The 27,282-nt window shown below is 37.9% G+C and overlaps 1 protein-coding gene across 6 annotated transcripts in view; it reads left to right on the top strand.

Annotated features, from left to right (window-relative positions):
* Positions 1-27,282, top strand: part of LOC105488704 (NLR family pyrin domain containing 14) — a 78,010-nt gene that overhangs the window by 25,430 nt on the left and 25,298 nt on the right. For 4 of the 6 annotated variants that reach the window (XM_011753024.3, XM_011753019.3, XM_011753025.3 and 1 more), the window contains exons 2-6: positions 11,746-12,055; positions 12,818-12,886; positions 15,480-17,076; positions 19,773-19,937; positions 22,735-22,902. In XM_011753024.3, coding sequence (XP_011751326.2) covers positions 11,767-12,055; positions 12,818-12,886; positions 15,480-17,076; positions 19,773-19,937; positions 22,735-22,902 — 2,288 coding nt within the window. In that variant the 5' untranslated portion in view covers positions 11,746-11,766. Of the gene's footprint in view, positions 1-4,590; positions 4,699-11,745; positions 12,128-12,817; positions 12,887-15,479; positions 17,077-19,772; positions 19,938-22,734; positions 22,903-27,282 lie in introns of those variants that run through there. The other 2 variants (XM_011753021.3, XM_071075149.1) reach the window with 2 other exon arrangements.

Genomic DNA, 27,282 nt, shown 5'->3' with positions numbered 1-27,282 from the left:
CTGTGAAGTAAGTAAAAAAAGATACCAGGCAAATGAGCAAAAATTTCAAATAATCGAAAGTTAATTTAAGAACTAAATAAAGAGATTGACCTTATATTTTGATAAAAGATACAATTTATGAAGAAGTATAATGCCATCAAACCCACTAAATACATGGAGCAAAAATGCATAAATTTGACTACTTGATTAAAAAAATACAGTTCTATGGGGAAATTCAATATATGTGTTTTAGAATTAGAACTAGGATACAATAAAATAAAGCCATGCACAGTTTGAATCGTGTAATTAATAATCTGAATTTCAAAGGTATATATAGAAATCTTGTAACCCTAGAATTGATGGTATATTTTGTGTCCATAGAACATTTTCAAAACTGATTATGAGTTTTGCCATCTTCATCCTCAACTGTTGAATGTGTTTTTAATTGCTCTGAGAATATAAGCAAAGAGAACTTCCATACCCTTGCCCATCCACACAATGCATTCACACACCTACCTGCATCAGTGCCCCTTTTCAGCTAGAAGCCTGTTCATGTAGTGACTAGTTTCTATCCATTCTTGCTCACATGACCTAACTCCAGTAATTCCCCTCCCTTGCAATGTCAATTTTTCCCTCTATACTATATCCTTCCCATTATCAAGTATGCTGTCATTTCTCCAAAACAAAACAATAAAATTTTCTATGGCCCTGTTTTAGTTAGTGTGGGCTGTTATAACAAAATACCATAAACTAGATGATTGACAACAACAGAAACTTGTTGCTCACAGTTCTGGGGGTTGGAAGTCCAAGATCAAGGCACTAACAGATTCAGTTTAGTGAGGGGCTATTTCCCAGTTCATTTATGGCTGTCTTCTTGTGGAGACCTCACATGGCAGAAGGGACCAGGGAGCTTTCTAGAACCTCTTTCATAAGGGCACCAATTCCATTCATGAAGGCTCTGCCCTCACAACCCAATCATGTCCCAAAGTCTCCACCTCCTAATACCATCAGACTGAGGATTAGGTTTCAGCGTATGAATTTGGGAGGACACATTTAGTCTATAGCAGGCCCACTTCTCCCTCAGCTACTGTATCATTTCTGTCCTTCCTTTTGAGCCAAACATCTTAGAAAGTAGTCTATTGTCTTCCATTTTTTCTCCTTCCAGTTTTTTTGGCCTTATTTCAATTAGGGTTTCACCCTACCGTCTCACTGAAACTACTCTTCTCAAAATCACTGATGGTCTCAATGTTGCTAAATTCAATGGTTAGTTTTCAGTCTCATCTCATTCTATCAGCAGAATTTGGCACAATTGATTTCAAGAATTTGGTACAATTAATCTCTCTTTCTACCTTGAAACATTTTCTTCACTTGGAGATTTAGATAGCACACTCTTCAGGTTTTCCTCTCCGGATGTTCTTTTCCATGCTTTTTTGAAAACAATTGTATTGCCGCCTCCCAGGTCTGCTCCCTCTCTGTGACTTCTAAACAGTATAGCGATTCCTCAGGGATCAGTCTTTGAATGTTCTATTCTCACTCCCTGAATGATCTTCCATGGCTTTAAATTCCACCTATAAGCTAGTGACTTATAGTTTATATCTCCTGCTCAGACTTTGAATTCTAATTCCAAACTCCTTCTTTGTCAATTTGACTTCAATGTTTAATAGGCATCCCAAATTTACCAAAAATGTACTCCTGAAATGCCTCACAAACTTGCTTTTTTATTTTTTTGCAATCTTCAATCTCTCTTCCAAATTCCCAAGTCAGTATCTTAGATTTCCCTTTGACCCCTTTCTTTTCTCTTACCTCCCAATCTGTTCTGTCAGCAAATCTTTGCAGTTCTATCTTAAATACTCAGAATATGACTACTTTCACTACCACAACTGCTACCAGCCTCGCCCTAGCCATCATTTTCTCTCATCTGGATTATTATAATAGCCTCTTAATTGGTCTGCTTGCTTCTGTCATTACTCTGCTCCAGGATACTTCATATAGAACCAGGATGATTATCTTAAAACATAATAGTTATTATTCACTTTGCCCCAAACCCTCAGTTGGCTTCCTAGTTTACTCAGAGTGAAAGCCAAGGTATTACAGTGGCTTATAGGGCACTACATGATATCTCTCTTCTTACCTTTCTCATTTCCCCCCTGTTTTTCTGATTCGTATTCCACTATTTTGCTCCCTTATCCCACATTAGCCATTCTGGACTAATTGTTATTTCTTAAACTTGCCATTCTTGTTTTCACTTTACTCTCTTCTTTCATTAATGAAGTGCTGTTGATTGATTCATTCACTGCTTTAAGTGCTGAGAATAAAAAACAGAATGAAATAAATAAAAATCTTTCTTTTATGGATCCATTCTCTAGGTGGGGAGGTGTGGAGTAAGGAAAGATCAATAGCCAGTAAATAAATAAGTAAAATTATTTATTGGATGAGAGTAAAAATACAAACAAAAGAGTAATTCAAATTTTGTTATTCATTGTATTTGTGTATGTGACTGTTAATTTAATTATGCAGCATGAAGAAAAAAATGTAAAAGGATACATACCAGAGAATTGATATGTTTAATGTGTATTGTTTATTGGGAGGGATTGATGTAAGTACAGACAGGAAGAAATTAGGGGCCTATAAGGCAATCTCTCAAACTCTTAGTAAAAATGGAATACTACCACTTTTATTTTGCCTTTGTGCTTGTGATAGAGAAGCAAAGTGACAAGTTCTTTCAATTTGACAAAGAAATCCTACAAGCATTTTTACCTTTTTACAACACAGAGATGTCATTTAAAGTATATTAAGAGCAATGAATGAACAAGTACTACAGTCACTCATATTTGCAGACCTTTTAGATATTAAAGATCACTTTCACAAGGCATTGCAATAATTTCAAAAGTCCAGGTTTCTTATAAGATCCCTCTGAAGAAATAACACTTCCAAATATAAGTTTACATATAAACGCCTCTATCCTCTTCCACACATTTACCACAGAAGATATAGTGTTCAATATAGGATCCTCTGTGCTCAGCAAACCTGTGGGCGCACGTCCTTCTGAAACGAAAATAGAACAAGATAATAACAGTATGAATATTTATACAGATATCCTTCATGGGACAGCAAAAATGTTCTATTTCGTGGTTTTCTGTGCATGTTAGAAACAATTTCAAAACCAAACCTTCTAGAATTTATAGTTTCTCTTCAGATGTACATATTCGTGAATGTAATATTCAGCACATTAGCACATTATAGCAATTTAACATAGTATGTTGGAACCAAACTAAAAAGAGTTTGCCTTTTCTCTCACCCTACACTTGGCTATCCTTTTGAGGTAGTTTTTGTATGAATACTTATAATCTAAACCTCTGATTTCTGGCTGTTATTGAGGTTGTTGGACCTGTCTTGCTAACTAGCATGCCTGAGTCCTTAGTATCAGTTGCCTAGAGTGCATATTTTCTTAATGCCAACGAATACTGGCTCCTCCTTTGTCAATAAAGCTTGAAGTTCTCCATGAAGAGTCCAGCTGGAAAAATGCTACCTTAAATAAGGATAAATCACCCAAATCTTGCTGCTATATGAATATGAAAACTTGTTCCAAATGGGTAATCCTTAGAAAAAGGAAGCCATCCGAACAGAGCATCCATTTACCCATGCGATCCAGAGGTTTCTCATCTGAGAGGCAATTCTCAATCCTGAAGCTCCTAGATCTATTAGCTTCTAAGACCGTCTTCAGGGTCCAAGGCCATGAATTCATCTTAGAACAGTTCTAGTCATGTGGGATTTGAATGAAATTGCACTATCCATAAATCAACACAGAGCCTTGGTGACTACTGTGGTCAATTTGACTCAGATGTTCCTTAAATATGTCGAGTAGGCTCTTAACTGAGGGTCTCTGCGCTTGCTATTTCTTCCTCCTGGAATGCTCCATCTCCCAGATATCTGCATTGCTCACACTTTCACGTTTTGCAAATATCACCTTAGTAGTGTCTTCTCTTCCTATTCAAAGAGAAATAGGACCCATCTCCCACTTCTCACCCCCAGCGCTGTATTCCTTGCCCATTCTGATTTTCTCCACAGCAATGATCACCACCTGGTATACTACAATTCATTATCTGCGCCCCTTCAACAGAATGTAAGCTCCATGGAGGTAAGGGCTAGATGAGCAAGACTTTGGATATTTTATTCACTGCTAGACAGGGCCCAGAAAACTGACAGGCACAAATAAGATGCTCAATAATTGTACGGATATTAGATGGACGAATAAAGGGACACTGCTTATTGGGAGTCAGCCAGTCTGGGAAAGGTCCTTCAAAGCTAGGGTTCAATTCCCCGACTTCCTCTTCCCCACATCGGTAAGGCAAGGAGGAAAGACGTGCGTCCACAGGTTTGCTGAGCGCAGAGGATTCTATATTGAACACTGAATCTTCTGCGGTAAATGCGGGGAAGAGCATAGAGGTGGAGAGTGAGAGCAGCGTTCCCTTGGCCCCTCCAGCCAATGGGAAGAGAGATTCGCTAGGTCAGGCGGTGGGGTCCAACCACCCAGGCTGGCCCGCAGCCCTCTTAAAGGGTTTGCTCCTCTCGCAGGGGAGGAGGGAGATGAGGCATTAAGGGCCAGAGTGCGTTCCCCTTTGTCGTGGAACAACAAGTGCCTGTTGATACTTTCCTGTCCCTCTGAGGCCTGGCTTTCGGCGCTTTTACCCTTTGACACCAACGCCTGGTGAGACCGAGGTATGGAATGACTCTCCTCTTCTCTGGATGCGTACTTTGTCCACTTTAAAATGGGAAGTTGGGTTCTCTGTGAGTCCATCCAGCGCCCACATTCTGCGTGGAAAATGAAAGGAATGTGGACTCAGGGCCCAAGAGGATGAGTTGCCAGGACATCCCAGGGTGGGACACTTTGGGGCATGGCGCCGGACACGACCAGAGTGGAAAAGCGACCTTGAGGGTGCGAGTCCACGGTCACCTGCAAGTAGCCTTTGGCTGGAGACCTAGTGTGGCCTGTATCCATTTGTCAAATTCCAAAGAGATAAAGAAATGAATGCCTGCCAACTGTACTGGAATTTGGCAGGCACTGCCTGCGGTGCCCACTTCTAGAATCTCCTGGATTAAAACGATATGAATAGTCCCACTTTCACCAGGCTTGACGAATGCAGGCAAGCCCCTCGCCTCTCTACCCAGGAGCAGGTGTTCGTCCTTCAGTCTGAAGCTATTCCCGCCACCTGTGTTCTGCCGTCTTTCATTCACTCTGGGTCTCCTCCTAGCCCCTCTCCCTACTGAAAACGAAACAAACCACCTAAAAACTGCTCTGCAGGTGCACCAGGTTATCAGTATCTGTCTCTCCACCTCTCCCTAGCAAAGTTCAAGAAATATTAGTAAGGTAGTACATGCTTGCTCCCTGCGTTGGTATTCCTCTAGCCTATAGTGCTTTAGTGCTTTAACACCCCCACTCCCTCCACTCCAGCAGTGACCCAAAATTGCTCTTTCTATGCAAGTTAGCAATTATTGTCAACACGCCAAATTCAAGTAGAGATGCCAGGCATTCATTTCTTTAACTCTTTGGAATTTGACAAATGGATATTGCCTTTTTACCTTTTTATTTCTCCACTTATTTAAGGAATGTATTCTGATGAAAGATAATTGTCACAAATTGTGCTAAACTCTGTTGTGTTTTGAGTTAGGACAATTTGTGACAATTATTTTAAGTACTTTTTTATGTAGAGGTTTTGATTGCTTAGTTGTAATCTTCATATAACTGCCATCTGTTTTGCTGTATGATGAGGACATTTTAATGACTAAAAAAATCAAGTGTGTGCTATATTTTTATACATTTATTATAATTGAATCCTTATTGTCAATTATTTACTATTCTAAACAAACACTCTTATGCACAAAACTTTCTTTTCTGTATTTAGGATTTTTTTTTCCCAGTGGAGAATTTACCAAAGAAGATACTGCTTGAAAACTCATGCATGTTTGTAAAATTCTCAGTAGACATGCAGACATGCAGTTTTTCAAGAGTGTAGCAATAACATATTAACTCCTTACTTTTATATGGTACTGTTTTTTAAAGCTTATTTTTGTCATTTTGAACTTTGAGAAGGGCTGTTTCCTGGTTTGCATTAGTTGTGCTAAATGCTTAAGTTTGAAAATTTTCTGAAATACTTGTTAGCCATTTGCTTTTTGCTTTTTCCCCCTTCTATGAATAGGCTATTCACGATAAATTTGCCTTATTGCTATTCTGATCTATTTGTATCATGTCTTTTTAGGGATATGAACCTTTTTAAAACAATATTTTAATGTGAACTGTAATTCATAAAAGACTGCACTAAGTATAAACAAGCACCTTAGTAAATGATTACCAAGTGATGACTCATGTAAACCATCTGCAGGTCAAGGAATAGGACATTAATTACCAGGACCTAAGGCCCCCTTCATCCTCCTCCACCTCATCTCCACAGGGGTATTAGGAAACCGACTTTTATGATAGCTACTTCATAATCGTGTTTGATTTGGCTTCTTTCACTAATTACGAGATTTATTCTAGTGGCATATAGCTGCAATAATATATTTTCTTTGCTGTTTAGGATTTTGTTGTATGAATTTACCACAGTGTATTGATTGGTTCTACTATAGATGAACTCTTGGATCTTTTCAAGTGCTTAGGAATTACAAGCAGTGCTGCTGTAGTTATTGCATATCTCCTGCTATACCTACACACATATTTCTATTGGATGTTTTCTAAGAACTTTAATTGCTATTTCATAGTGTATGTATATTTCCAGTTTTAAGGAATAACCATTTAGAATAGTATTTATTAGAATTACAGAAATTTCTTGTGTACCTGTCACCCAATTTCCCCAATTTTTAATATTGTGCATTACAATGGTATATTTGTCACAATGAAGACAATAAGGCAATTAAGTTGCACTTAATTTGAATTTCACTAATTTTTCCATATTGTTCTTTTTCTATTCCTGAATATTACATTTAGTCATTTTGTCTCTGTAGATTCCTCTGGTCTGTGAAAGTTTCTCAGTCTTTCCTTGTTTTCTGATGACCTTGACAGTTCTGAGAAGTACTAGTCTGGTAATTTGTAGTTTGTCCCTCACTTTAATTTTTTCTTATGGCTAGACTAGGATGCTGGGTTTGGGGAAGGAATATCACAGTGGTAACATGCCATTCACAGTGTCAATAGTACATGCTATCACAGTGACTTATGGCTGATAATAGTAGTCTTGATCTTGGGAGAGTGTTTGTCAGGCTTCTCACTAAAAAGTTTCTCCACTCTCCCCACCTACTTCCATACTCCTCTCTTTGGGAGGAAATCAATAAGCACACTCAGTGCTCTGGAAGGTGGGGTGCAGTTGGGTTAAGAGCCATTTCCTGGAGGGGAGAATATCCTACATAAAGTATTTGGAAATCTTCTCTAAGAGAGATTTGTCTCTTTTCTCACATATATTGGGACATTTATCTGTATCTATATGGACTCATGGATACTTGCTTTGTACTTTGGGCTATAATCCAATACTGTTGTTTATTTTGGCCATTGGGAACTCTTTCCAGTTGTATCTTCAGTCTCTTTGCATACCCCATTATTTTCCTTTCCTTATTTCTGGCACTATGAGATGCTATAAGCTCATCGTATCTATTCCCTATCCTAGCCCTAGAATCAGCAGTTTCTCAGAGGATCCCTGATTCCTTTTATTGGCAAATGGTACAGGTTAGAAACCAAAATTTGGACCTGGGTGGACATCTCCAATTTTAGTACTTAATACAAACAGTTTTAAAGTGGTTTTATTAATTTACACTTCAACTGCTTATTTGCCATATTCCCTGTAAACATTTTGCTGTTTTTGTTTGGCCATTTGTGTTTGAATTTTAAGGACAAGAGGTTTTAATTTCAGCATCGTTAACAATATGTCTTCAAATATTCATTGTGGTTCTTGGTCAGTTCCCTTATTGTGTCCAAACTGGTAAGTCCCATCTTTCCTAAGTTGTGATGAATGTTCTTTGCTGTTTTCTCCTCCCTGGTTTGAAGTATTAATGATACTTTCCAGATATAATTATACCTGGGATGATTTAAGAGGATACTAATTAATTGTCAAAATGGTTTACAAGTTGTCCTAATGAATGACACTGAATTCTTTCCTCCCAATTATGGTATCTCTTCTATAATATATTGAAATCCAATGAGAATGTATTTTCTTGGCTGTCTACTCTTTTTCTTTGATTTAATTATTATGATAGAATTAAATCATTTGTACATTTAGGCCAGGCACCATGGCTCATGCCTGTCACTGTAATTCCAGCACTTTGGGAGGCCTAGGTGGGCAGATCACTTAAGGTCAGGAGTTGGAGACCAGTGTGGCCAACATGGTGAAACCCTGTCTCTACTAAAAACCCAAAAATAAATAAATAAAAAATTAAATTAGCCAGGCATGGTGGCAGGCACCTGAAGTCCAAGTTATTTGGGAGGCTGAGGCATGAGAATTGCTTGAACCCAGGAGGGAAGGCAGAGGTTGTAGTGAGCAGAGATCCACCACTACACTCCAGCCTGGGTGACAAAGCGAGACTCCATCTCCAAAAAAAAGAAGTTGTACACTTAGCAGTAGTGGTTAGACTCTTGAATTTTTTTCAACTGGGGGGCAGTTTGCTGCCCTGGGGTCCTTTGTCAATATATAGAGACATTTCTTGTTTGTCAGAACTGTAGAAGATCCAGGGTTCTAATTGGCATCGAATAGGTAGAAGCCGTGAATACTGCTCAACATCATATAATGCACATATAGTGTCCCCCAAGGAAGTATCCAGCCTAAAATTTCAGTATTACTGAGGTTGCTATAGGAGATTTAGTTAGAGCGACCGAGAAAGGAAATCAATCCAGACTGTATGAAAAGGGTGGAAACACCCGACTTCCTAGGTCAAATCTTACTTCCCTGAGACCTCCATATTTCTACCCTCTCTAGGTAAGAATCCCTTGTCCCTTTGTGTTCTCCTAGAACTACTCTGGCCCAAATGATAGTCATGCTGTATTTAGAGGTCTTCCTCTTCCAGTCATGTTCAGCACAGGGTCTGCTATCACAGAGCATGGCCACACAGATTTTGTATAACTCTGAATTTCCAGTGCCTAGGAAACTGAAGTGAAATTAAAAGGCATTGCTATGTAGTAGAAAGAGAGTAAGCTTTGTAGTATGATAGGCCATTTGTCAACTTTATGACCTGGGCAAATTTCTTAATTTCTGAGACTCCGTATCTGTAAATGTGGATAAAATCAAACTTTCAGGTCTGTTTTAAAGTCTAGAGAAAATTTTTATAAAGAACCTATACACACTAGGTCCTCACAAATGTAGTCATTAATATGAGCTAATTATTTTGAACAAATATGTTTTGTTATAGGCAAAAATTTACATCAATTTGCAAATTGAAATCCTTGTAGACCATGGGTTCCCATTTTAGTTCAGGGCATTTTTGAATGAATGAATGCCTTCCTATAAGAGAAACAGCGCCAAACATGTGTTCCTTTTTCTAAAAAGGTAAAAAGACAAAACAAAACAAATTTCTTCAAGAACAGCATAAAACCTTTGGGAAGGAGACTACAGTATATTGTACTCTATTATAATTGTAGATATCATATAGTAGAAAGCTAATAGGATTCAGACTCGTATAGATCTCGGCTCAAAGGGACACCCAGAAAGGAGGAGGAAAATGAAAAAAGTGTGGGATTACAACAGCAAAGAGGCAAGTAAATATCAAGATGTACGGCTTTGTTAAAATAGTATTATTGACGTATGGCACCTTGTTGAAGTTAGGTGCATGCATTAGCTTTTTCAATCCTTGCAGAGGTAGGTACTCTTGCTACTCCTGCTTACAGACGGGAAAATTGAATCCCAAAATGCCCCTTGAATTTTGTAACAGGGAAGTTATTGGTATGAGTTATTTCAGTGGAATTGTGGTGGCAAAAGTTCTATCGCAGTGGATTGAGGAGGTATAATAGGTGATACAGTATAGAAGACTGAAGGAGTTTGACTATGAAGATGAAAGGGATTTGGAGTAAAGGGAAAGTTTGTAAAAGACTAAGTTAAATTTGGGCACATTTAAGTGCTAATGAGTAGGACTTAGTGGACAGGGAGAAGTTGAAGATCAAGAAGATAGATTTCTAATGGATTAAATCCCTTTGGGAACAATTGCTTATGAGATTTAGATAAGAGGTGGAGAAATAAGCTATAGAAAAGGGAAGAGAGCTCCCCTCATTTGTTACAGGAAAGACAAAGATAAAAATGAACCCACATGCAGTGATATCTGTAGATTTCTAGATAGGAAGTAGAAGATGTGTTCTGTGCCTTGCTTTCCCTCACCTACCATATTCTGTATGTCCTGGAGAAATTTCAGAGTTCTTTTTTGAAGTTTCCTCAAATCTTTTCCTTTTCGCTTTTTAGAAAATTACTATAGGACTTGTTTTGTCAGATTTATCTGTAATCTAGAATGTTTGTACCATGTAGTTAAACAAACAACTTTAAAACAGCTGATAGCTCACCAATTACTGTAGGATAAAATCCAGATTTACTATATAAGTTTGGAGATAATTCACCTTCTGTTGAAAAGGAAAACTCTCCCTTCTATCTACTTTTATTTCCCCATCCATCTTTCTTTTCCAATCAAATTAGCAAGAATCGGGGGAGACATTATGAAAGACTGGAAAGGGCAGGAATTTTAGTGAAAGATCTAAGTTGAGTTCCAGCTGCACCATTTACTAGCTCTATCTCTTCAGGCAAATCACCAAAAAAGATTAAGAAAACTTGATGGTGCTTTGGAGAATATGGATTAAGTGATTAACTGGAGCACCCATGTTGACTAAGAAATTGAATAAGCTGATGAGGGGAAAACACAGGGCTCAAAAGGATTTGATGGTGTTTGAAGAACTGTCACCGAGTAAGGGCATGAAACCACTCAATTAACCAGAAGATATTAATAGAAAATGGGTTATAGGAGTTTGCAATTTAAAAGTCTGAGTAGTCATTGATAAAGCCTAGGGTGAGAGCATCAGAGTAAATTGCTGGAGAGCAGTAAGGTCATGGGAGTTGATGTCAAAGACATGAGATGAGGATGTTTTGGATGAGCTTTAACACTGAACTCACCCAGAACAGCTGTGGTGTTGGGGAAAGTATACTAAAGGAGCTTGTGTGCTAGGGAAGACTATTAATAATTATGTATGAGTTTATGACCAGAGATGACATGACAAGAAGAGGTAGATGGTAGCATATTCTATTGCATGTGTTTGATGAATAATAATGTGTTGGCAGGGGTGCAATAACAATGTTTTATGGACTGAGATATATATTAGATGTTGGTGGGGGATAGAAGGGATGAGGACGGGCAGTTAGCAATACTTAGGAGGAGCCAGTTCTGTGCCAAGTGATATATGAACCCTACCTTATTTGATCCACATGAAAATTAGAGGTTGGCTCTGTTATCTCCACTTAGTAGAAGAGTAAATTGAGGTTCAAAGAGAGGAATTACCTTTATTTATATCGCTCATAAGTGGTAGGACTGGGACTAAATCCTAAGAAGATGGAATAAATATACAGTATAGTGGTCTATATTAGAGGAATGGTTTGTGAAAGAAGATGTATTACAGAGGACACTAGGTCAGTACCAAGCCTAATACAGTGGGCTTCTGCACATGTTTGTTAAATTAATCTATGTAAGTATTTCATTTTCAAATCTTTTTCATGTGTCCCATTTATTCCATGTGCTTTTGGTTATTTTTTTCCCCCACAGAGGCCTGAATATTTGGACAAGATGGCAGATTCATCATCATCTTCCTTCTTTCCTGATTTTGGGCTGCTATTGTATTTGGAGGAGCTAAACAAAGAGGAATTAAATACATTCAAGTTATTCCTAAAGGAGACCATGGAACCTGAGCATGGCCTGATACCCTGGAATGAAGTGAAGAAGGCCAGGCGGGACGACCTGGCCAATTTGATGAAGAAGTATTATCCAGGAGAGAAAGCCTGGAGTGTGACTCTCAAAATCTTTGGCAAGATGAACCTGAAGGATCTGTGTCAGAGAGCAAAAGAAGAGATCAACTGTGAGTGATGCTGGGGCAGATCTGGGGCTAGGCAAGAAGGAAGTGTTTCCTGGAGTCCAATGGAATGTTTCTGTAAGAGGGATTTAGGGATTAAACCATGTTGGGGGACATAAGCTCCATGGTGGTCTTGTGCATGGGGAGCTTGTTGGATTATCTGAGGAAGGAAAGGCAGATGGGTTTTGAGTACTGTTACTCAGCCTAGCTCCTTAATCGGGGGCAATTCATCCATCTTGTACCAGTTGAAATGATCAAAGGAATTGAGTGATAGGAATTGTCCCATAAAGTGCCTTCACCTAAACTACAAGTTATAAGTTAGGCAACATTTTGAGAAATCAAATATGATTTAATGTATTTGCTGAAATATGAGGAATGGGCTGAAAATTATTATTGGACATAATCCAAGCCAGTATTTATAGTCATTCTCAGGTATGAAATGTAAACATCTAGAATTCCTTACTCATACAAGGCTTTAGATATATATGTATATATCTCAGGAAACTGAGGCTTACACTACACTATTTGCCCTGGAGCTACAGGGTGGGGGCCATGGCAAGAGGTCTCCTACTTCAGTGTTGTCTGTATCACATTGTTTCTTCTCTCAACTAAGCTTATGGAGTCTGAGGCTCTGGCAGCTTTAGTTTTCTTAAACCCAGATAGTCATAGAATTGGACCACTGATGAGAATGCTGGCCTCTGTTCTAGGCATCGTGAAAGCTCACTTTGTTTTCATTAAATATCATGATCCTATTGGAACCTGTTGCAGGGTCAGCCCAGAGTATAGGACCAGATGATGCCAAAGTTGGAGTGACACAAGACCAGGAGGCAGTGCTGGGTGAGTAGTTAGGCCTTTCATCAGATTTGGGAGGCATTCAAAGTTTTGATACAGGATGGGGATTTATCTCCCAGAGGACTTTTGTTCAAATCTTGTTAACTTCTTCTAATACCCCACCTGTTCCCTGAATGTCACCCAAAAAGAATTAGCAAAACACTCTCTGGCCAAAGTCAGGATCAGGGCCTTGTTAATTCGGGTCCTCAAGAGAACAGTGTTTAGAATGCCCGCTAAAAGAAGGGCTGATGCACAAAGGTATATTAATGTTTATATTTTATGTGCTAAAAGTCACTGAGTTGGCAGGAAACTTTTCGTTTATCACACCTACTTTCTTTAAAGATGGTACTGTAATTAAATTCTAGGAGTGGTGACCAACTGGTTCATATAAAAACTCATGTCTAGAACTGAGTCTTCTCAGTCATAGTTAACACAGGGGTCCCCAACTCCTAGGCCACAGACCCCTACTGATCAGCAGCCCCTCAGGAACCAGGTCACATAGCAGGAGGTGAGTGGTAGGCCAAGCGAGCCTTACCACCTGAGCTCCGCCTCCTATCAAATCAGCAGCTGCATTAGAGTCTTATAGGAGCACAAAGCCTATTGTGAATTGTGCATTCAAGGGATTTAGGTTGTATGCTCCTTATGAGAATCTAATGATAAATGTAATGCAATTGAATCATCCTGATTCACCCCTGCCCCCTACATCCACGGAAAAATTGTCTTCCACGAAACTGGCCCCTGGTGCCCAAAAGGTTGGGAATTTCAGACCACTGGCTTATTAACACCATTTCCCTACTTTGTTTTGAATTCTACATAATTTAATTCCAATTTATATAAGTGGAATTACAGTAGAAAGAAAATTAGATCAAGTGAGAAACCTTTATTCTTAACCCAGCCACATTCTAACAAGCCACATTATTTCATTCAAGAAATAATTGAAAACTTCATCCCAAGCACTAAAATATAAAAATTGCTTGTTATATTAAATGACCTTCAATATAACTTCCCACTGTGACTTTCATTTCTGATTCAATATAAAGAAGTTTATCTTTGTGGTATGAGAAAAAACTCATGGGCTAATAATTTTTGTTTTATTATTTCAAACCTAATGGCTATTTCCCTCTTATGTGCAGATAATTGCACACAGATAGCTAATAAATGCCTTCAAATTATTATTTGGAAATTGTGATAAAAGTAAACTATTCATTATAGGAACTTTGGAAAATACTGTAAGTACAAAATAGAAAATAAGAAGTACAGCAATGATTTACTGATTATTTTCTCTGTGAGTGTACCAACATTATGCTGTTTGAATTACTATAGTTTCATGGTAGGTTTTAGTTCTGGGTAAAGAGTGTTTTTCTTCTCTCTGCCTGGCCAATCATTAGTTTTGCTTTTTGGAATTTCTTAGTTATCATTTGTTTATGTTTTATCTTTGTTTTTAAACTTCACATAAGCAAAATGAGCTATTTTTTAAAAAAAAGATTCAAATACTGTAAAAGTACATAAAGTGAGTTTCTCAGTCTGTTCCACTCCCCATCCCCAATCCTACTATTCAGAAATAACCAGTATTAATGTATTGGTGTATATGGTATAGGTTTTCAGATACATAAAGTTTGTTCATTTTATTTCCAGGAGAGGATCATATTTTACATAATTCCTAGAAACTTCATATCTTTTCTTGTTATTATTTGGGGGGATATTAGTACCTATAATTATACCTTATTCAAAAGTTGTAAAGTACGCAATTATATGATTGTATTCTCTTGTTTTTTTATTGCACAAATGTATTTGACACTTCTTATGTGCAAGATGTGTTAGACACTGAACATGCAGTGATGAAGCTGCCAGCCAAGTGCATCATTTATTTAAACAATAAAGTAATTATAGCTAGTGACATGTACTGTGAATGAAAAATATACTACTGTTTTGAGACTATATAAAAAGGGGAAATACTCTAGCGATGAGGTTCAGAGAGGTCTTGCCTGAGATCCTATATTTTTAATAGAGATCTGAAAGAGAGATCCGACTGAAACAGGTAAAGATTAATTATATTTTCATTCTATTTCACTTAGGATGTTTTTCTTTTTTTCAAAATATTATTTGAGCCATGATTCAATGTTTATTTCTATTAACTTTTTACTCGTACAGAGAAAATTATTTTGACCTGTAGATTCAAATCTGTCTTGGGGTCTTCCCTATTATTGCTAATGGTTGCCTCTGCTCTTTTTTTATCTGGATGACACTTCTGTTCTCCACGTCTGTCATCTTTTTTCTCTGTAGAAGGAAAAGTACAAAGAAGAAAAAAATATCTCTAAAGTATATCCAGTTTTATTTCCCATCACAAATTAATTTTTCTGCATCAATTCTGGTTTATATTACAGTATCTAATATAGGTTTTAAATCTATAGGAATATTTTTATTTGATTTATATTATTTTTAAAAAATCAAAACCAGCTCTGATTTCAGCCTACATTCTTTCTTGTTCCTAACTGCAAGTTCGGTATTCTTGACATTACATTTCATAGAATTTGTTTTGATTATGTGGTTTTCTTGTTTTTGTTTTTGTTCTGTTTTTACCTTTGCCATTCTGACTTAGGTGATGGAACAGAATACAGAATTAGAATAAAGGAAAAATTTTGCATCACTTGGGACAAGAAGTCTTTGGCTGGAAAGCATGAAGATTTCCATCATGGAATTGCGGAGAAAGATAGAAAACTATTGGAACACTTATTTGATGTGGATGTCAAAACTGGTGAACAGCCACAGACCGTGGTGCTTCAGGGAGCTGCTGGAGTTGGGAAAACAACCTTGGTGAGAAAGGCAATGTTAGATTGGGCAGAGGGCAATCTCTACCAGCAGAGGTTTATGTATGTCTTTTATCTCAATGGGAGAGAAATTAACCAGCTGAGAGAGAGAAGCTTTGCTCAATTGATATCAAAGGACTGGCCCAGCACAGAAGGCCCCATTGAAGGGATCATATCCCAGCCAAGTAGCCTCCTGTTTATTATTGACAGTTTTGATGAACTGAATTTTGCCTTTGAAGAACCTGAATTTGCACTGTGCGAAGACTGGACCCAAGAACACCCAGTGTCCTTCCTCATGAGTAGTTTGTTGAGGAAAGTGATGCTCCCTGAGGCATCCTTATTGGTGACAACAAGACTCACAACTTCTAAGAGACTAAAGCAGTTGGTGAAGAATCACCGTTATGTAGAGCTACTAGGAATGTCTGAGGGTGCAAGAGAGGAGTATATTTACCAGTTTTTTGAAGATAAGAGGTGGGCCATGAAAGCATTCAGTTCACTAAAAAGCAATGAGATGCTGTTTAGCATGTGCCAAGTCCCCCTAGTGTGCTGGGCCACTTGTACTTGTCTGAAGCAGCAAATGGAGAAGGGTGGTGATGTCACATTGACCTGCCAAACAACCACGGCTCTGTTTACCTCCTATATTTCTAGCTTGTTCACACCAGTAGATGGATGCTCTCCTAGACTACCCAACCAAGTCCAGCTCAGAAGGCTGTGCCATGTCGCTGCCAAAGGAATATGGACTATGACTTACGTGTTTTACAGAGAAAATCTCAGAAGGTTTGGGTTAACTAAATCTGATGTCTCAAGTTTTCTGAGCAACAATATTATTCAAAAGGACACAGAGTATGAAAACTGCTATGTGTTCACCCACCTTCATGTTCAGGAGTTTTTTGCAGCTATGTTCTATATGTTGAAAGGCAATTGGGAAGCTGGGAACCCTTCCTGCCAGCCTTTTGAAGACTTGAAGTCATTACTTCAAAGCACAAGTTATAAAGACCCCCAACTGAGACAGATGAAGTGCTTTTTGTTTGGCCTTTTGAATGAAGATCGAGTAAAACAACTGGAGAGGACTTTTAACTGTAAAATGTCACTGAAGATAAAATCAAAGTTACTTCAGTGTATGGAAGTATTAGGAAACAGTGACTATTCTCCATCACAGCTGGGGTTTCTGGAGCTGTTTCACTATCTGTATGAGACTCAAGATAAAGCCTTTATAAGCCAGGCAATGAGATATTTCTCAAAGGTTGCCATTAATATTTGTGAGAAAATACATTTGCTTGTATCTTCCTTCTGCCTTAAGCACTGCCGGTGTTTGCGGACCATCAGGCTGTCTGTAACTACGGTATTTGAGAAGAAGACATTGAAAACAAGCCTCCCAGCTAACACTTGGTAAGTGTATTAGGGCCATTCCCTGGAAGTGCCCTGTAAGGCAGAGAAGAAGTAGATTTTGTCAGAGGGAGGAGTTGTTTAGCTGAGGTCCCAGAGCTGAGATAATCCTTCAGAGTTGTCCCATCTTGAGGCAGGGAGGCTAAGCATTTAAACCCCTTACTGACCAATCATGGCTACTGGTGAGGAGTGGGCAAAAACTTTCCTGAGATGGCTTTTTTGGCCTGAAGGCAATACCAGGAGAGGGACTGGGCTGAGGACTCTCAATTGTTGACAATCCCAACAACTCAGGGGGAATGAGCACTTCAGTCTTGAAGGAGGAATGTGGCACGGCACAAACTTGCATCCATGATAATAAGTATGTTTAATTTATAAAGATAATGTCATCCAGAATAATAAGGGACCAGAAATTTCCTTCTGAACCTGGTAAACACAGGTTATTTCTCTGTATTACATTCCTCTGCACTCTACTGACCTAGCTTACTTTCCCCATTGCCCAGACAATGATTTTGGCCTTTGTTTTGTAGTTTGTGAAAGGTCTCAGCCCTTTAATGCCTATCTGAAGACATTGGAGGTTAGTAAGAAAGAGTAGGTGCTAAATAAACATTTTTGAAAAAAGAAATGAACCTTAAGTATTTTATGTATATTCTACTCTACCTCCTTTCTCAAGTTGCCTTTTCTGACTACCTGTCTAAATCTGAGGAAAGAATTGAACTATGGAATTCATTCCCAGATGTATATAAAATTAATTGAGGACTTTCCATGTGCTATATAGTTGTATAGTGAATTGGATATTTAACATAATATCCAATTTAATGTTGTTGGCAACCATCTCTATGTATTTTTAAGATTACGAAACTCAGAGACATATACCTAGAAAATTTCTTGATTCAAACACATGTCAAATAATAATTAAGTTGCTGAGTGCTTGTCACATAACCTGACAGTTTTCTAAGTCCTTGATCTCGTTTAGTCTTCTGATAGTCCTATTAGGTAGGTGCTATTTCCATTTTACTTAGGACACACAAAATTGTGGTACCAAGAAGGCATATAACTTGACTGAGTTCACACATCTGATTGTAATTTCTTGGTTTGCTAACTTTATCCAAGCTGTTTCAGTACCATTATATACAATTCAGAAGCACTCATTTCTTATAAGAGCATACATTTCATTTATTTGCAAACTGTGGGAGTAGAAATTGTGGGCCCTGATGCTATGACCTTTACCTACCTTGGAAAATTGTGAGTAATCTTCAGTCAATTTTCTTAATTCTGACTTCAGAGTTCTGTTTAAAGAATATGTGATTTAACAGAGCATTAAAACGTCTTTTATGCCTAATAGTAAATGTTAGAACAGTATTCTGGCCACTAGATTGCCAGTTCTCCTGCTAGCTTTCCTTACCTATGTTGTAGAGTTATCCAGTACTAGAGTTGGCATTGTTGCTAAAATAAGGAGCCAGAGAACCCAATGTTTTGAAAGAAAAACTGTAGGTGACCTCAATCTCTTCTATAATATAACTACATCGTAAGCTTTATGAGAGCAGGAGCTCTGTTTGGTTCACCATTTTATCTAGTGTTCGCACAGAGGAAACACTTGAATGCTTGAATGAATAATTTATGATCTTGTTTTTATAAATTTAAGACCTCAAGTGATATAGAACATCACTATGAATTGTCATTCATTCCAAATTAAGATATGGGAATGAATATTTACTGAGTAGCTATTATATATAAGGCAACATACTAGACTTTTATATATTTTAATATATATTATACTTAATATATACACATATATGTATATAACAGTTACTGATTACTAGGAACACTTACAGCATGAGACATTTGCTAAGCATTTTCTATATATTGCCTTATTGAATCTTCACAGTAATCCTAAAAAATAGATACTGTTATCTTCATTTATCAAGATGATGAAGCTGAGGCTCACATGGGTTAGTAAATTTTCCAGAATAACTCAGTTTAGTGAGTGGCCGAGCTGAATTGGGACTCAGAGCTGCTCCATTGTTGAGCTTATAATCACCAGGTTGTCCCCTGTTTTATTACCCTTTATTTGTTCATGAGTTTATTGACAATATTTCTAATAATTAAATCATAAAGTATTTAAAGTTTACAGTGTGCTTTTGTGTACCCTTTAAAATGCACTATTAAATTTCCACAACTCTGTGAAAGGAGATAACATTTCCATTTTATAGATGATGAAAACTTGTAACTTAAAGAATTGATGCAACTCTCTTAAAATAATATGGCTAGTAAGTGGTAGACCTGGGTCTCAGGCCTGTGGTTTTTAATCTACACCACTTTATACCTAATGTCTACCCACTAATCCTAATCATATTCTTTGTGACCGAATTTTATTTTTCTTTTTGATATTGGCTCTTCAAGTATTTGAATACTTCTCTCTTATCCCTCCTGAGTTGCTTCATCTAAAGTAAAGCCTCTCTGGTTTTTATTTTGTGTGTGTTGAGGGGAGTGGATGGGAAGTGGGAGAGCTGTTGGACAAATAAGGCCTCTAGAGTGCCCAGAGGAAGACTTCCTTATGGACTGTGCCCATGGTGGAGCTGCACTGTATGCTCTTGCCTTTCCAAAATACACTTACTTTTACCCCAATACCATCTTCTGAGAGTTGCCTAGGCTGAAATAAAATCAGCATTGTTTTTCTTTTTTTAATTATTTATGCAAAGGGATGGTGATCGCATTACTCACTGGTGGCAAGATCTCTGTTCTGTGCTTCATACAAATGAACATTTGAGAGAACTGGACCTGTGCCATAGCAACCTTGATAAATCAGCAATGAATATCCTGCATCAAGAACTAAGGCACCCAAACTGTAAACTACAAAAGCTACTGTAAGTCTGGTATGAGAAAATTTAATGGAGTAATTCTAATTTCTTTCTGTGTTCCACCTTCCACTCATACTCGTTAGGGGAAGCCAATGCTAGCAAATACTTACAAGCCACTGTGTAAAATACTCAAACAGGAACAACAGAATCCTCTGGGGACATGAGATCATTACTAACTTGTTCTCAGAGTGATTCCACAGGGCATAGGAGCTGTTTATATGGGTTTTTCAGGCTTGATTAAGAACTTTCTAAGTGAAGAGCACAGAGCTAAAACATTCTAGGCAGGTCACCAATGCACTTTCAAGGACATGTTCTGGAACTTACTATCTTCTTAAATTTTTTCTGTTGAGGAAAAATTTGCATTTAATAAAGTGCACAAATAATGTTCAGTTTGTTGAGTTTTGACAAATGTAAACATCTTTGTAATCAACACATCCAAAACGATAGAAAATATTTTCATTTATCTCAGAAAGTTCCCTTATACCCCTTTTCTTTTTTTTTTCTTGAGACAGGATCTTACTCTGTTGCCCAGACTGGAATGCAACAATGCCATCGCAGTTGGAACTCCTGGGCTCAAGCAATCCTGCCACCTCAGCCTCCCAAGTAACTGGGATTACAGGCATGTACCACCATGCCAGGCGATTTTTTTTTTATTTTATTTCATAGAGATAGGATCTCACTGTGTTGCCCAGGCTGGTCTGAAACTTCTGGGCTGAGGAGATCCTCCTGCCTCAGCCTCCTAAAGTGCTGGGATTACAGGCATGAGCCGCAATGCCCAGCCTATCCCTTTCTGTTCAATTTTCTCACCCCATCCAGTCCCAGAGACAATAATTTGTGTCTTTTTGGAATCATTTTGATTGATTCCACAGCATGTATTTTTTTTAAAATTTATCTTCTTTCTTTTTCTTTTCTCTTTTTTTTTTTTTTTTTGTGACAGTCTTGCTCTGTTGCCAGGCTGGAGTATAGTGGTACAATCTCAGCTCACTGCAACCTCCGCCTCCCAGGTTCAAGCCATTCTCCTGCCTCAGCCTCCCGAGCAGGTGGGACTACAGGCACGTGCCACCACACCTGGCTAATTTTTGTATTTTTAGTAGAGACGGGGTTTCACCATCTTGGCCAAGCTGGTCTCGAACTTCTGACCTCAAGTGATCTGCCCACCTTGGCCTCCTAAAATGCTGGGATTACAGGCATGAGTCACCACACCTGGCTGTATCCATCTTCTTGTGCTCAACAAAACATCTTCTAAAATTTATCCATGTTGTTGCAACTTTCATTAGTTTCTTTTTTACTGCTGATTAGTATTCCATTGTATAACAATACTATAATTTGTTTATCCATTCTCTTGTTAAAAGACCCCTGGCGGTTTCCAGTTTTTAACCTATTAAGAATAAGGGTAATCTTTGCCAACATTTGCTGCTGTCAGTCTTTTTAAAATTTTATCTTAATTTGATTCTAGATACTCAATCACTTTAAAACGTTGAATGTTCACATGTCTCTTACCCTTTTCTGTAAGGACTCCACTAGGAGCTGAAACTGATCCTAATTTCCTCTGTATTTTGTGTCTGTAAATGTGTGCAAGGTACATTTGTCGTTTGGTATGAACTGAATGCTGAACAAATGATAGATCTTCGTTTCCATTAGTACTAAAAATAGATGTTATTTTGGGCGGGGGGTGGGGACAGGCTTCTCATCAAATATTTTCCTCCCAATCTCAGTGTTTTTAGTGAGTTCTGACCTTGGATTTCAAGCATCTAGAGTAGGTCTGGCCTTCCATATAGATGTAGTAAGGCAACTAGATGTATGTTATGATTAAGGGGTTCCTGGAAGTCCTTTCCACTCATCCCTAAACGTTTACCCCATATTGTCCCTTCACAGGATGTCATCAATTCAGATCTTCACCATAGCCAATCCCTTCTGGGTTAATTGACTTCCTTTCTTAGAATGGGAGGGTTGCATCAGTGGGAGGATGCCATGATGACTGTTCTCTGTCTGCCACCTTAACGTGGTCTTACTGTGGTCTCTTTTCCCTAATAAGTGAGATGGTGCCATTTATATTTACTGAGTGCCTTAGGCACTTTTACTAGATGAGGATGGTTAGTGCTGTAAATGGGTAAAATCTTTATTTTCCTGTGTGTACTTGCCTGGGGTGAGGGGAGTGAGGGTGGGTGGTGGGCAGAAGGGAGGAAAGGTGGTGTTACAAAGCAAGGTTTTGGACAGTGAACAGAAGGGCATTGGGGACTAGCAGAGACACTATAGAAGAATCAGAAATATCTGACATTGACTGAGTTAGCAGGTAGAAAGTAGGACAAAAATTGGCAGATTTAACTTCATTATTTTGCTTGGGCTGCCTCTGTACACCTGCCTCCTACAACTAGCAAAGTCCCCAAGATGACATAGTATGTTTTGCAACAGTGTTTTGTTATTACTGCACATCAAACAGTTGATGCTAATTGTGAATTAACCTTGGATTATTTAAAGATTTGGCTATTGTGAATTAATGTTATTTTAGTACTTGGAATGGCCCTGATAATTTTTGATAGTCATTCCTGGGATTACAAGTTTAAGAGGCTCCTCTTCTGCTTTTCATGATGTTATCACCTTCTTTTGCCTTAAGGTAAAAAAAACTTGGGAGTGTCAATTATCAGGACATAAATAGAAATTGAAGTTATAACCCAATTGTTTTAGATGAAAATAAGATAAAAGAATATTCATGTAATATCCAAGAATTAGATTGAAAAGAAAGATCCTGTAACCAAGGAGAGAAATGATTTTGTAATACCTCCTGCATGCTTTTCTTCTGAAGGTTGAAATGTATCACTTTCCCTGATGGTTGTCAGGATATCTCTACTTCTTTGATTCATAACCAGAATCTGATGCATCTTGACCTAAAAGGGAGTGATATAGGGGATAATGGAGTAAAGTCATTATGTGAAGCCTTGAAACACCCAGAGTGTAAACTACAGACTCTCAGGTAAGCTTTGAGTTGTTTTCTCTTGTTTTGTTTTTATAATTGAGGTTTTTGTCTATCCAAGTAGACTCTTACAGCCTGGATTTGCTATTCATAAGACTGGCTTAAATCTACTTTCATGATATGGGGTAGCAAGCATCAGTAGAATCAAGCTGATTTCGTTCTGGTAGGACTTTCACTCCTCCTATCTCCCCAGGAAGATTTCTCATTGTGTGGTTCTCTGTGTCTCCTAAATCTGCTGGTGGAGGGAATAAGAGCACATTCAGAATTTATAAACATTTAACACCTCTAATATTTAAGTGCTGGAATAGATTTGTTGTATCTTTGAACTCTCATAGAAAATAACACACTGGGGGATGTTCTTTAAGTAACTGGGGGCAGTGCTGGGACAGACTCACTTTTATTTGATTTTTGATGGTGACTCCCCCTCAATTTAGAACTGCAACTCAGTGACCAGCCCAGAAGGCTGAGAAAGAACAGCGTGGAAATGGTTCTCTTTCAAGGTGCTTGCTGGCTACCACACACTATTGATCTTAGTGGTGACTCTTCTTTGGCTGATGAAAGCGAGAGGATTAGCAATCATACTGTTCTCCACATTGTGTGGCAGGTTCTAAGAAATATTTTATTTTCCAATGAAAGGCAATGAAATAGGTTTCTGACAAAACCAGACAAAACAAATAGTTACAGTAAGTTTTACATTAGAAGTTTTTATAAGCCCTGGACTCAGTTCAAGGTGGCCAAGACTGAAGCTTGATGCATGAAGGGCCAAAGTAGATCTGTATTTGTAGGAAGCTAATTACAATCCAGGTGTAGGAAAAGCAAGTGAAGTCTGGAATAAGACTTTCTTTGACATTTTTAAAACTCTTATCAGTTTTTGTAAGATGGAATTCACTTACAGCATATCTGGAAAGTTGTTGGATAATTCTCAAACATAGGTTGAGTTCAGTTGTTAGCAAGACAGGTCAGAGTAAAGGTTTTACCTACTAAGTAGTTTTAAGATATTATGAGGAATTTTCTGTAATCTACATCTCTGGTCTGAAACTCAGGTGAGAAGTATGTCACTGATTCCTATGTCTATAAATAAAATGTATTAGTAGCAAAAAGCTGTTAAATTGAGGAAAAGAGGAAAGATGTTTTCTTACAGTGGGAGCTGTGGATCCAAGACAAAAAAAGCTTGGCGCTTGACAGACCAGTGGGACTTGATAAGGTCCCTTCCATTTGAGGTTTGAGTAATGTTGTCTGCTGGTAAGCCTTGATACAGACCAAGTTGCCAGGATTTCAAATAGAAAACCATCTTTCTGAGTCAACTAGTAGGGCTCCTTGCAACAGTGAATACAATGCTTTGGCAAAAGTCATCAGAGCTTTGTAATAATCTAATACTCCATTATGTGGGACTGCATGTTCCCCCAGTGTGGGTGGCCACTGAGGAGTAATCAGTGGCCTTACTAACATTTCCTGTGGGAGAAGGTCCAGTTTTCTGTTTGCTTCGTATCTCATGTTATAAGAGTCACAGGTAGTATGAATATCCTCATTAGTTTGGTTTGTGTATAGACCATGCACAAGTTTCTAGAATCGCATTTTGGTGTTATACTCTCTGTTTCTAGATGATGTAAGCAATGTTGATACATCAGTAGTGTTGATACATCAGTAGGACTTTGCCAGCCTGTCTTGCAACATATGATCCCCAGTTATTATTAGAACTTGGCTAATTTATAAATAAAATATCTTTTAAAACTTTAAATTGCTCACATGAGCCCCTGTACATGAACATACCGAAAGGATACATAATCGCTAATTTTCTTCTTTCTTTTTTTGAAACAGAGTCTCGCTCTGTCACCCAGGCTGGAGTGCAGTGGTGTGATCTCTGCTCACTGCAGCCTCCACCTCTGCCTCCTGGGTTCAAGCGATTCTCCTGCCTCAGCTTCCTGAGTAGCTGGGACTACAGGCCCATGTCACCACGCCCGGCTAATTTTTGTATTTTTAGTAGAGATGGGGTTTCATCATGTTGGCCAGGATGGTCTCAATCTCCTGAACTTGTGATCTGCCTGCCTTGGCCTCCGGAAGTGTTGGGATTACAGGTGTGAGCCACCGCACCTGACCCATAATCACTAATTTTCATGAGAATACCTTACTATAATATTTACCAAAGGCTTCCCTCAAGAAGAGGAGAAAGATCTATTCTCTTTGTCTTGATAGATTTTTCCACAGTATAGGCCTTATAATGGGTCTTAAAATATGCTTTAAGGTGAGTTCTTAAAATTTGCTGAGCAAGGAGAGGACAAAAACAAAAACAGAAACCTTGGCATAGTCCAATAATTTCTAATTGTGACCAGAATCTCTTCTTAGTTTGCATATGCTCTGCCACTGGGGCTTCGTAAGCAAGGTAAGGGAACGATTGTTGCTTCCACAGCACAGCCACCTAAAGGGTACCAAAATGGCATATAAATGCAGAGCACTCTCTATATCTTCATAGACTTTGAATTAGAAGACTAATATTTCAGAAAGGGGGCATCTAGAAGAGTTAGATAAGGCCAGGTGTGGTGTCTCACGCCTGTAATCCCAGCATTTTGGGAGGCTGGCCACTCTGGATCACTTGAGGCTAGGAGTTCAAGACCAGCCTGGCCAACATGGCAAAACCCCATCTCTACTAAAAATATAAAAACTAGCCGGTCATGATGATGCACACCTGTAATCCCAGCTACTTAGGAGGCTGAGACAGGAGAATTGCTTGAAACCTGGGAGGCGGAAGTTGTAGTGAGGCAAGATGGCACCACCGCACTCCAGTCTGGGCAACAGAGCAAGACTCTGTGTTAAAAAAAATGTCAAAAAGAAGGAAGAAAGAAAAAAAAATAAGCTGGCTAAGAGGAACTTGCCTGAGAATGGCAAATATCCACAGCTGTGTCTCATTATCAACTAGCGTGAAATATTACTTAACAGGTAGATAGCATATGGACCAATAGAAATTTTTGCTTTTTCGGGAGTGAGGAACCTTTGTGACTCATTACAGTTGTTTATAATCATGAAGTGTCTAATGAGTCATCATAAATGTAAACAGAATTTGGAGAAATGAGAATACACACTTTAAAACCGAGGTTCTGCCACCTGGGCAGACTACCCAGCAAGCAGAGATTAAACTACCAGTCTTCTTCTCCATTCAAAATGTTTCTTTTATTCATTAATAAACCATGATATATATAGTATACACAGCTTCATAATCATACCAAATAAAGTTTAAGTGAAATATCCTTTAAAGGTTGAGATCATAACGTTTTGAACAGAAATAATATGGATTATAAGGCAATATATTGATTTTTGCTGTCTTTATTTTAATATGAAGAACAAATTGTGTGGTAAGACAGTAATTTATTTTCCCACTTTGAAATTAAACCTCTCTAGAAACATTTAGATAAACTGTGAACTAATCTTTAAAATACTATATTACTTCAACATTTCAAAATCAGTAAGTTTGGAAACTGTATTTAAGTTAATATTAGGAATAATATAACCACTGTTGATAACTAACAATATAGCCAAACAATGCGATACCTCAAAACTTGACCACTTGACCCAGATAGTATAAAATATTTATAATCTTGGCTGATTCCCAGATTTATAAGCTTCTGGTTTATAAGATGCTGGTCATTTATTTAACTCATTTAACTCATATCTATATCTATATCTATATCTATAGTTATAGCTATATATATATATATAGCTATATATATACACTTTAAAATATAAGTGTAAGTAATATGTCCACAGGAGAATTGTAGGATACTTAGGAAATGCTTTAATTTAGATTTCTCATTAAAGAAATGTAGAACATTTTGTGATCTCAAAAGCTATCATTTGTATTTTTTTCTGAGAGGATTTTGCATTTTTTTACTTTCACTTTTGTATTTTCAATTTTTGTAGATACATAGTAGGTGTGTATACTTATGGGTCACATGCAATATTTTGATACAAGCATGCAATGCATAATAATCACATCAAGGTAAATGGGGTATCTATCACCTCAAGCATTTATCCTTTGTATTAAATAATCCAAGTATACTCTTTTAGTTATTTTAAAATGTACAATTATTTTTTACTATAGTCACCCTGTTGTCCTAGCAAATACTCAGTCTTATTCATTATTTCTAACTATTTTTTGTACCCATTAACCATCCCCTCTTCCCCTCTTTCCCCCACTACCCTTCCTAGCCTCTAATAACCACCATTCTACTCTCTGTCTCCATGAGTTCAATTATTTTCATTTTTCACTCCCACAAATAAGAACATGGAAAGTTTGTCTTTCTGTGCCTGGCTTATTTTGCTTAATATAATGATCTTCAGTTCTATCCATGTTGTTGCAAATGACAGTATCTCATTCTTTTTTATGGC

Source organism: Macaca nemestrina, chromosome 12, assembly GCF_043159975.1.
Source record: "Macaca nemestrina isolate mMacNem1 chromosome 12, mMacNem.hap1, whole genome shotgun sequence".
NCBI lineage: Eukaryota > Metazoa > Chordata > Mammalia > Primates > Cercopithecidae > Macaca > Macaca nemestrina.
This window is presented reverse-complemented; position numbering and strand designations above follow the sequence as displayed.